General features: G+C 41.3%; 1 protein-coding gene across 11 annotated transcripts in view; it reads left to right on the top strand.

Annotated features, from left to right (window-relative positions):
* The first annotated feature begins 3,381 nt into the window (after positions 1-3,381).
* The window catches only part of fat1a (FAT atypical cadherin 1a), a 94,628-nt gene continuing 86,247 nt past the window's right edge, over positions 3,382-11,762 (top strand). For 10 of the 11 annotated variants that reach the window (XR_007829067.1, XR_007829083.1, XR_007829074.1 and 7 more), the window contains exons 1-2: positions 3,382-3,608; positions 6,634-9,917. Coding sequence is in view for 8 of the 11 variants with exons in the window: in XM_051127637.1 (XP_050983594.1) it covers positions 6,659-9,917 (3,259 nt within the window). In the remaining 3 variants the exon portion in view is untranslated. Of the gene's footprint in view, positions 3,609-4,967; positions 5,072-6,633; positions 9,918-11,762 lie in introns of those variants that run through there. The other variant, XM_051127391.1, reaches the window with a different exon arrangement.

Below are 11,762 nucleotides of genomic sequence, written 5' to 3'. Positions count from 1 at the left end.
TCCTCACCAAGTAAATTTTTCAGAACAACAACAGCTCAAAACAAAGCTAGATCGCTTCAGTTATAATCAACTAAAGTGTCTGCACTGCAAGTGCCTGATGTGACACATTCAGTTATTTTGTCAAGCAACAAAGCTATCCCAAACATAGCATAGTGTTTATTTACACGTTTCACTTAAGTCTATTGATTTTCTTATTCAACTTGCACTTCTCAACCAATTTTACTAATATTGGAGTAATGTAATGTGACAGTGAGAAAATTTGTGAGTGAAACTGAATATTTAGAAAATACTAAATGTGAATCAATTGAATTATAATGCTTTCTATACCAAAATGTAGGCAGATATGTGAAATTACAGAAACAATGTGCAAATACAAAGATTGTCATGTGGGTATTGGTCCACAAATGCCTCATATGAACATTGGCTGTTCTAGCTCTGTAGGCAGTTAAATGTAAGATGATAGTATTTCATGCTGTACCACTGTGAATACTAGCACCCTGGAGTAGTATATTAACAGAAGATATATTGTACTGCAATCAGTAGCTAAAATGTTCTTATAATGTGAGTGAGAAAGAGCTCTCTATTTCTGGAAAAAAAAAAAAAAAAAATCTTTGAAATCTCTGAAATGTGCCATGCCAGTACAATTGCAATGCAGCAAATAAAACCAAGTGTACTAGAGATCACCCATGATAATTGTCAATGGTGTATTAGTGAATAAATATTAAGTATGGGGTATGATACTGGTAAGTGGCAATTATGCTGAGATGTTTAGCTTGAAGGATTTATAGAGATAATCTGCAGTTCTCTAGAGAAATGCTGTGACAGTCATGTTTCTCACAAAAAGCCCCATTCTCTAAATGTGATAAATATGATAGCTTCTTTTAAAATGTTTGTGGGGACAAAGCTTGTTCTTTGCCATATGCCATTACATAAAGTAGATTTTATGTTTGTTTAGTGACCAAATATGGCTGTGATCATACTGACTACAAGTTTATGGAATAAAGACACTCATATGAAGACACTGGTAAAATATTTGTCATACTCAATATCTTTAAAGGGATAGTCACACCAAAAATGAAAATTCTGTCATTATTTACTCATCCTCATGTCAGTCCAAACCCTGTAGCATTTCTAGCCTTTAATCACTACTAAAGCACAGGCTCCCTATCAAAAAAGTGTCAGCATAATTTAATCTTTTATACTTTACACATTTTGAAATCTCGGTTGAAGGATTGGATCAAAAATTATTCATTCACAAATCTGGCATTGAAACATAGCGTGATTGCTGAAATATTTTCAGGGAAAAAATATTCTAAGGTTGCTATATATTAATATTTACTGACATGCAAGGATTTATTAGAAATATACTGAGGCACAGTGATTTTTTTTGTTTTTATTTTATTATTATTATTATTATTATTTAAACTGGGGCACTAGTAAAAAGGGTCTAGCATACTTCGGCATATCACAAAATAAAATCTTTTGAAGAATGTTAGTAACCAAAACCTTTTGGTTTTTTGCCTTCTAGTATTTCAGTTGTGGTTACTTTCTTCAAACGTTCCACATTGTTTTGTGTTCATCAGAAGCAAGAAAGTCATACAGGTATGAAAAAGGTGACAGAATTTTCATTTTTTGGGTGGACTATCCCTTTAACCATTGTTTCCAAAAATGAAAATTCCCTCATTAATTACTCTCAGGATAGTGGTTATGAAGGGTTTTTAGATTTCGTTTTACGTTCAGCTTTTGGGACAGATATAGGCTAACTGGGTTCTGTAGTGCAATTCATATCAGTAGTAATTAAAGGGATAGTTCACCCAACAATTTAAATTCTGTCGTTAATTACTTACCCTCATGTCGCTCCAAACCCCTAAGACCTTTGTTCATCTTTGGAACAAAAATTAAGATATTTTTGATGAAATCCAAGAGCTTTGATGTAGAACGTCCATTTCTTTTAGTTCACTGTCTGTATATTCTGGTTCAAATAAGTCATCCTCACTGTCGAAATCTTCAGACATGTTTACGAAGACTGTTTTATGTACAGCGTGCATCTTCCTCTGCCTGTAAACAAGGTGCAACGCCCTCTCTTGTGAATGCATGTTGAAGACTGACACGGGAGAGAAGAAATTGCTGAATGAAGTTGTTATTTTTGTTTTCTTTGCCCACAAAAAGTATTCTTGTAGCTTTATAAAATTACGGTTGAACTGCTGATTTCAGATGGACTGTTTAACAATGTCCTTACTACCTTTCTGGGCCTTTAATGTGTCAGTTGTATTGCTGTCTATGCAGGGTCAGAAAGCTCTCGGATTTCATCAAAAATATCTTAATTTGTGTTCCGAAGATGAACAAAGGTCTTACAGGTTTGGAACGCCATGAGGGTGAGTAATTAACGACAGAATTAAAATTTTTGGGTGAACTATCCCTTTAATTACTACTGATATGAATTGCTCTACACAACCCAGTTAGCCTACATCTGTCCCAAAAGCTGACCATAAACTCCACAGATATCTAAAAACCCTTCATAACCACTATCCTGAGATGTCAAGGTAAAAAAGTTACTCCCTGCCAGTGCTGAAACTTTCAGTTGTGAAGCTTTCATTCCTGCACGCACACACGCAAACACACTTGGATGCACCTCCTCCTCCATGCCGGCTGTTCTCTCTTAAGGCCGTCTCTCCACAAACTCCAGACCAGCAACGGAATGTCTCGGCACTGGCAGGATCAAAAGCACCGACCTTCTCCCTCACGTCACCTGACCGGAATCCAATTAAACCTTTATGGGGGGATCAGAGTGATGCAGTGTGTCTGCATGAGTGTGTAAGAAGGCACAACGGTGGGGGTGACTGAACTTGCATCTCGATAAATGGTCAGAGGAGGAGTGGGGGGGGGCACAGACAAGGAACATGATGCATCGCATTCGCAGAGTCCCCCGGGGCAGGAGTTTTATGAGTCTGAACTTAATAAACATCAGGTGCTCTAATTTAAGCAACATGCCACAGTTCAGCTGCAATAAAGATTCAAACACAAAGGTCAATATACTAACTTCAAGAAACCATCAAGATGTTTCACACTCTCAGACTGGAGAATTTGACTATTAAACTAAATAAAAAGTCTATTTGAGAGGCAGGGTGCTCTATTGTATTGATCCCAATGTAATGGATCACCACAGACAGCTGAAGTATGAAGTTACAAAGTTCCATTACGCTGATAATTCAATAAACAGCCTTCAAAGTCAGCGCGAAACGTCAAAGCGTAAGGTAGAGGTGAGATCACTGACTCAAATGATCGACTCCCCCGGGAGAGCGGTGACGTCACAGCGGCGGAAAGCCAGCCAGGCATCCCGGAGGATCCGTGCGCCTCCTCCTCCACTGCCTGAGCGCAAGAGCTCTGAGTGAGTAGTGTGGATAGTCTCTGCACGCGTGGCCGCGTGGAATCCTGCTCACGAGGATTTCGAATGTGTAAGGAAATGTAGCGGCTATTACACCACGGATTTATTACGAGTTTTGACTGAATCTCCATGCGAAGATATGCTCACATACTCTTTTTGCCAACACATCCTGGAGATCATTTAGACGCAACTTTGGAGCGGCGGCTTTTGCCCGCTGAATCTGGTGAGCCTCTTTCACAATAGCTTTTCAAACAATGCAACTACTTTTAGTACAAAATGCATTACAGAAAAAAGGCAAATACTGCATCTACAACCACTACTCATTTACTTCTGCTACTTAACCAGCAATAAATATCATGATTATTAACACGTCATTACGCGTAATGTTATATGGTCATGCATAGGCAATGGGCACACGCAACTGGATGTAAGCATTATAAAGTGAGTTGCACAGATTGAGGTATAGAGCGCACAGCCTCGTGGATCGCTTGCGCTCTGGCACAGCAGTGAGACAGCGCCATCATTCGCGAGCAACAGAGTGCATGTGCCCTGCTTGTGGCCACGCTTTAAAACGGTTTTCCGTCTGGCGATACAAGTTTTCCCCTGCTTCCATGTGGTGGACGTTGCTTTGAATTTGAATTTTTGGGTTTTTGTTCAACATATAAAAAATGTATGGAGTTCTTACGATTTCACTCCATAGCAATACCAGCCCGGGAAGTGATACGACTTGCAACACAACAGCAAGTATTAGCAATAAATGACTTATTAATTAAGCGAATATTGCCTTAAGTTCTCAAACAAATAAAGACATGAAACAAGTAAATAAGAAAATAAGAAAAAAATACAAGAAGCAGCATAAAGAACACAGTAAAATTAGGATTACATTTTTGCTTTGTTTTGAGAAAAGAGTAACCAAATGTTTCTTTGATCTGAAATGGATATAATCTATACATTAGGCGATTAATTATAAAATCTAAGCTATTACATGGTATGACATGGTTTTCTCTTTCATCATGTTGTTTGGTTTATACCGTTTGCATTTACACTGTGACTGGACGACCTATAAATGTAACATTTCGACCTTTTATATTTATGTTTAGGTAAGAAATATGCAACTTTGTTAACATTAATGTATTAAGTTAGCATTTTAATGAATGGTAAATGTTCGATTGCGGACGTTTTTTTACAGAACACAGTCAGAAAAGGCAATAATGCTGTAGAAAAGGATAGGTATTGATATATCATTTTAATTTTTCTATCGAAATACCGGTGTTACTTTGACATCCTAGTGATAGGTGATGTGGGTACCTTGCGCATGGGGCTTTTATCATAACGAGTGTCTCAATTGCTGACAGCCGTTGAGATAATTTCTCTGCTTTGTTCCAAAAACGCGTGATGCAGCATATTTCTTCATTAGAGACAGAGGTTTGGCACATAAAATAAAACATCAAAGACTTCTCCCGTCCCACTGTGAGGGGAGCGCGACGGCCGTTTCATCTTCATGCCAATAGGAAGTAGATCCGTGCGCCGTGCGCGGAGAGATACTAAGAGCGCTTTGTGTGTGTGTGCGGATCTGATAGTTCAGTGAGCAGAGAGAGCGGCTGAGAGTGTCGGTACCATGCAGAGATTCGGAACTTACAAACTTCATGAAAAGCCACCAAACAAAGGACGTTAGTGCTGAAATAGGTATGTACTGTTTGGAAACTCTTACAGTTTTGCGAGGACTACTTGGACGTGTTCTAGTTTTGTGCTATTTTCAGAAATGCGTAAAAGTTTCTGTCTGCTCCGCGGTGTAAAGTTGCCGTTGGGAGTCCTTCTTCACTGCTCTCCGTAGTGGAAATAGGGCAGCTTTGAAGTTGACCGTAGCTTGGCAAAGCTGTTGGAATACTCAATGTGTTCAGTTGCAGTTGAATTATTTAAGATAAGCGGTCCAGAGTGGTCAGCTAATTGTTTTCAAATGGGAACAGTTCATACATCTGGCCAGCGCATGTAGGCATCAGTGTCGCGACGTGAAATGAATAGGAACTGACGGACTGGGGGATGGGGATACACTTTAACAACGGAGCTGAAGCCCGTCTTTTGTTACTTTGGAATTTTGTGTCCCTTCCAAAGGCTAAATTGCCGTATATTTAGGAGAGTTAACGCTGAGGTTCCTGTGAAATAAAAATAAGATAGTTGTTTCGTGTGTTGAGAACAAAGAGGTTTTATGGTTCTTTGTTGTCGCTGAGAAAGTTCAGTCGTATTTATTTCATTTCTGAACTAAACGTCATATTAACGGCCGTGAGTCTCTTTCGTTTTTATACGCTGGAGGGCACGAATAGTCGCGGAGACGTTGGGAAATCTCGAGCACGCGCTCGCGGACTGTGAAGTCCTCTTCTGTAAATTGCTTTGCACACTAATACGTGTTAAATGTTGTATCAGTGTTATGAATTTCTGAATTTGTCCGTCGGTCGTCGCCAAGCAAGCCGAATATGTTCGTCTTTTAGCAAATGCGAACGCTGAAAGTGTTCTAGAGATTTGTTTAATATGGTTAGCCATGCAAATGGCACTTTCCTCGTGTGCAGCATATCAGAAAATAGACTAAACAATATTACGAATTCTACGAACTACCATAATAATGCCTTTTCTACCACTAATGCATATGAATAAATAGGTAATAAGCACTTCTTTAGAGTGTATTAGTGAGTTCTGATAAATTATGCAGATCAAAGTAGATATGAAAAAGCAAAAAAAGTTTTGTGATTGATCAGATTTTCATATTAATTAACATGTTATGTTAATTAATGTTTTCCTACATATGAACATAGTATTGAATATATCTCTCTCTGTACACATTGTCTTGTTCTTAGCTGAAGAAGATGTATGGCAGGAGGCAGTGAGAATAATGTGTAATTTATTCAAGAAGCAGTGGAATGTGACTTGATATGTATACACAAAAAGCACTTCCATCCTCACAGTGTTCACAACAATTCATCATTCAGCCTATCTGCTGTCATGGTGTCTATGGTGAAGTTGGAAATATAGACAAATAGTCAGCGGCTGTGTCTATGGATGCTGATGCACTAATCATATTTGTTTTGAGGGATGATATGCCATAGACAGATATTTAAAAGTTGTCTGTAAGTTCTGCAGCAACCCACGAATAACTTCTTAATCTTAATAATTTAAGAAGTGTTAGATTTGAAATTTCCACATGAAAGACTCAAAAGTTGCATTGTCTCTTGACCTTTTCTGTTTTTCCTCAACAGTTTCAGTGAGGAGTGCGCTGCAACCATGCAGAACCACGTGACTTCACTGCTGGTGGTTCTGCTGCTCCTGTGCAGCTGCACTGGGATCCAAAGCCTCGACACTGCGCCCGTCCCTCTGTTTACCCAGTCTGTTTACAATGCTACCATTTATGAGAACTCTGCTGCTAAGACCTATGTGGAAAGTCCTGTCAAAATGGGAATCTACATTACAGACCCTACCTGGGAAATACGGTACAAAATTGTGTCGGGAGACAATGAGAACCTGTTCAAAGCTGAGGACTATCAATTGGGAGACTTTAGTTTTTTGCGAATAAGGACCAAAGGAGGTAGCAGTGCCATTCTTAACCGTGAGGTTAGAGACCACTATATTCTCACAGTCAAAGCCATGGAAAAGAATTCAAATGCTGAGGCTCGAACACGAGTCAGGATTCAGGTACTGGACACAAATGATCTTCGGCCACTGTTCTCCCCAACCGCTTACAGCATATCTTTACCAGAAAACACAGCTATTCGCACAAGCGTAGCCAAGGTGATGGCGACGGATGCGGATATCGGTACGAACGGAGAGTACTATTACAGCTTCAGAGAATGGACGGACATGTTTTCGGTGCACCCCACAAGTGGCGTAGTTACACTAACCGGAAAGCTGGACTACTCTGAGACAAAGCAGTATGAATTAGAGATTTTAGCAGTTGACCGAGGCATGAAACTGTATGGTAGCAGTGGATTTAGCAGCATGGCTAAGTTAACGGTACGAGTGGAGCAGGCCAACGAGCATGCACCGGTCATTACTGCTGTAACCCTAGCACCCTCAGACACAGACAAGGACCCTACTTATGCTGTCGTGACTGTCGAAGACAATGACCAAGGTGCTAACGGTGAGATAGCATCTCTCAGTGTGGTTGCAGGCGACCCTCTTCAACAGTTTAAAGCCATGCGGACAAGTCCAGGCAGTAAGGAATATAAAATCAAAGCAGTTAAGCAGGTCGACTGGGATAGTCAGCCCTATGGATACAACCTAACACTGCAAGCCAAAGACAAAGGAAGTCCACCCCAGTTTTCATCCGCAAAGGTCATCCATGTCACGTCCCCCCACTTTAAAGTAGGGCCTCCTAAGTTCACTCAAGCTATTTACAGAGTCAATGTGAGTGAATTTGCACCACTGCACACACCTGTTGTAATGGTGACAGCTGTGCCAAAGTATCCTCAACTTAAGTATGCATTTAGACACAAATTGGATAAAAATCATTTTGCCATTAATGCAGATTCAGGCTTGATTACAACAACTGGGCCCCTTCATGCAGACTCCATGAGCAGGTATGAATTAGAAGTTACGACCAGTGACAAACAAGCATTCGCAAAAGTAATCATCAATGTGATCGACGTGAACAACAATGCCCCAGAATTCAAACAGACATCTTACAAAGCTAGCATTGATGAAAATATGCCCATAGGTACTAGTGTACTAACCGTGAAAGCCAATGATTTAGACAGTGGGGAAAATGGATATGTCACTTACAGCATTGCCAATGTGAATCCCCAGCCCTTTGTCATTGACTACTTCTCTGGTGTCATCAGCAGTTCAGAGATTTTGGATTATGAACTGATGCCAAGAATTTATACCCTGAAAGTGCGGGCGTCTGACTGGGGTTCCCCTTTCCGACGTGAGGTGGAAAGTCAGGTTACAGTCACGCTTAACAACTTGAATGACAACAAGCCGCTTTTCGAAAATGTGGATTGTGACGTAACTCTGCCAAGAGACCATGGTGTTGGTGAGCAGGTCACAACCGTGTCTGCTATTGATGCTGATGAGTTGCAGTTGGTGCGGTACAGAATAAAAGCTGGGAATGAGTTGAATCTGTTTGAAATGAATCCAAACTCAGGCGTACTGTCTTTAAAGCAGCCTTTGAGTGAGGGTGAGGCTGCAAAAGTATCCTATCACAATTTGCAGATCATAGCCAGTGATGGAGAACACGAAACTCAGCCCATGTTTGTGAACATTACTGTCGTTACAGCACGTAAAACGGTCCAAGTAAAATGTGTTGATACTGAAGTTGCCAGCATGCTGGCGGAAAAGCTTCTGCAAGGAAGCAAGATCCACAGCCAAAGCGAACCCGAAGACCACTTCCAAGACTTTCACTCTGTGAATCGCTTTGCACCCCAGTTTGCAGAAACTTTTCCCAGTGTGATTGAGGTCAAGGAAGACTTGCCTGTTGGGGCCAGGATTGTCCATCTTAGCGCCACGGATTCTGACAGCGGTTTTAATGGGAAACTGGTTTACGTTATCTCCGGGGGTGATGCTGAAAGTCGTTTCGTCATTGACATGGACAGCGGATGGCTCAAAGTGTATGCACCTCTTGACAGAGAAACAACCGATCACTATACATTGAACATTACCGTCTATGACCTCGGAATACCGCAGAAGTCATCTTCACGTCTGCTTGACGTAAAGATCCTGGATGCGAATGACAACAGCCCACAGTTTTTACAGGACACGTACTCTGTGGACATAAGTGAGAGCACTGCGGTGGGCACGGAGATCATTCAAGTTGAAGCAAAAGATAAAGATCTTGGCGATAATGGCGTGGTCAGATACTCCATATTGGCAGACACAGATCAATTTGCTATTGATACAGAAACAGGGATCGTTACGGTGAAGAAGGCTCTAGACCGTGAGGTGCAACCCAGTTTTGTGCTCAAGATAGCAGCTCATGACCAGGCCACTGCTGAACCTCAACTTGTCTCGACCGTGTTGCTTAAAATCACACTGGAGGATGTAAATGACAACCCTCCGAAATTTATTCCTCCAAACTATCAGGTGAGAGTACGTGAGGATCTACCCATCGGTACTGTTATAATGTGGCTGGAAGCTCATGACCCAGATGTTGGGCCATCTAGCCAGGTACGATACAGCCTCGTTGACAACGGGGATGGGAAATTTGAAGTGGACAAATTGAGTGGCGCCGTACGAATCGTGCAGAATCTGGATTACGAGAAAAAGCAAGTGTACAGTCTCACAGCTAGGGCGAAGGACAAAGGGAAGCCGATATCTTTGTCCTCAAGTTGTCACATTGAGGTGGAGGTTGTGGACGTGAACGAGAATCTGTACAGGCCATTGTTCCCATCATTTGTGGATAAGGGATTTATCAAAGAGGATGTGCCCATTGGGACTTCAGTGATGAAAATCACAGCTCAGGATGAGGATAAAGGAAGAGATGGAGAAATCCGTTACTCCATTCGGGATGGGTCGGGTCTGGGGATCTTTACTATCGACGAAGAAACTGGTAAGTTATCTTCCTATCCCTTTTATCCATTCATGACCGGGGCGGGGTAGCGGGGGATGTTTTGTCAGGTCATGAATTATTCAGGAAACAAATCTCCTATGCATGAAAGTGGCCGGTGATATGAACGGTGCAAATGCGAAAGGACTAGCTGTATTAGAGGTGTTTTTTGGGGTGTACAGAAGGAGGGATTCATATAATTTTGTGTGGCATCAGTTGGATACTTGTGCAGGTTGGTGGTAGCAGTTGGATGTCTTTGAGAGAGCTGATGAAGAGCATCCTGATTCTTTTCATTTTTCTGCCGGAGGAGAGAGAATTGATGGCAGGAACAGATGGAGCAGCTGTCTCTCGGACCTGCTGTAGACATTCCACACTAGTTGCCGTGGTATTAAGAGGATTGCTCGCCCTCCCCACCCCCTACTTCCGTGCACACATACTTTTCTACTTGATTCTTTCTCTGTGTATTTTACTTTTTAAATAATCAAAGCAAGCACCGGCTATTTCTCATTTATAGATTATTTTGTTATGTAGGCCATAGGATACTTAACGTGTATGAACGTGAGCCGCTGAGAGTTACGGAATGGTGCTTTTTGAAGCAAACACATTTCAAAAGTCAACATCTGGCCTCATTATCTTTATACAAAGAATGTATTAATACCTCTCTCAGCTGGCCTGACCACTCAAAGCACCTGTGCCAAAAGCTTAAAATAAGCAGTCTGGAATTCCAACGGTCTTTGACACGGACCAACTATTGGCCACCCAGTGAAAAATGTAAGCCTCATATATCCAAAGCTCACAAGACTGTGAATATTAAGTGTTTTTCTTGGATTAATGGGTTTTTCTGCTGAGCTAAATGATTAATGCACAAACAGACCAGTGAAACGTCATGCATAAAATGTTTTGGACTTGTGTCTGGATGCATAACAAATCACCAGGTTAGTCAAGGTGGAAATGTATTACTAGTTGTACTGTAATCTATATCAAGGTAGCCAGGCATGTCTGCCTAAGAAAGTAAATTAGCAGTATCCTCTTTGAATCCCTTTTGGGAAATCTTTCTTTCTTGGGTGGTAAATTTAGCATGACAGGATGTGCTGGCATAGGGTTGTCCCCCCAACAAGACCATCTGTTGGCCATTGTGCCTGCCCAGTCTTATGGAGATTGGGCTTTGCTGCAGTTCCAATGGATGGAAGCTTTCTTGAAGATTTTTCCAAGTTGATTTGGGTACAGAAAGTAGTTAAATGGTGTCTTGAGTGAATCAGAAAGTTACAAACTTGAATGAGTTTGTCACCAAATACTTTGCAGGGCTCAACAGTCACTTAACAGATCTGCTACTTTTACATTAATTGATATTGTAGGCTTTACCGTAATGTTTCATTGCTGTGAGTATTGTCAATTGACAGTCCACTCAGAACCACCCCTAACTAGACATGCGGGTCACCAGGAGTCTCTGACCTTCTCCCCTGCTCTCTGACCCCCAAATTGATCTATCTGCTCTGGCAGCCATGCCATTGTCTTTTTCAGAGTCCCATTGTTAAGGATCATAGCCAGGACTGGTAGTAAAGCAAATATGCCTGAGGTAACAGCAGCTCTCATGGGAGTGGAAAGATTAGAAGAGGGATGGGTAGGAGGTGTTCAGGTTTGAGGTCACTACATGTAGGATGAATATCACATTTCAAGCAAGGAATCAATCTTTAAACCAAGGCTAGAGAATAGTAATAAAGAGCCATTTGTTGTTGTGCTCTAAATGGGTATTTCGAGAACAAGGGGTCACGTTGCTAGAGGCTATGGGTGTACCTTTAGTCATGTTTTATAAGAATGAACACCAAAAAAAGTCTAAGACACATCTGG

The sequence above is a fragment of the Labeo rohita genome, chromosome 1 (genome assembly GCF_022985175.1).
Source record: "Labeo rohita strain BAU-BD-2019 chromosome 1, IGBB_LRoh.1.0, whole genome shotgun sequence".
Lineage (NCBI taxonomy): Eukaryota > Metazoa > Chordata > Actinopteri > Cypriniformes > Cyprinidae > Labeo > Labeo rohita.
This window is presented reverse-complemented; position numbering and strand designations above follow the sequence as displayed.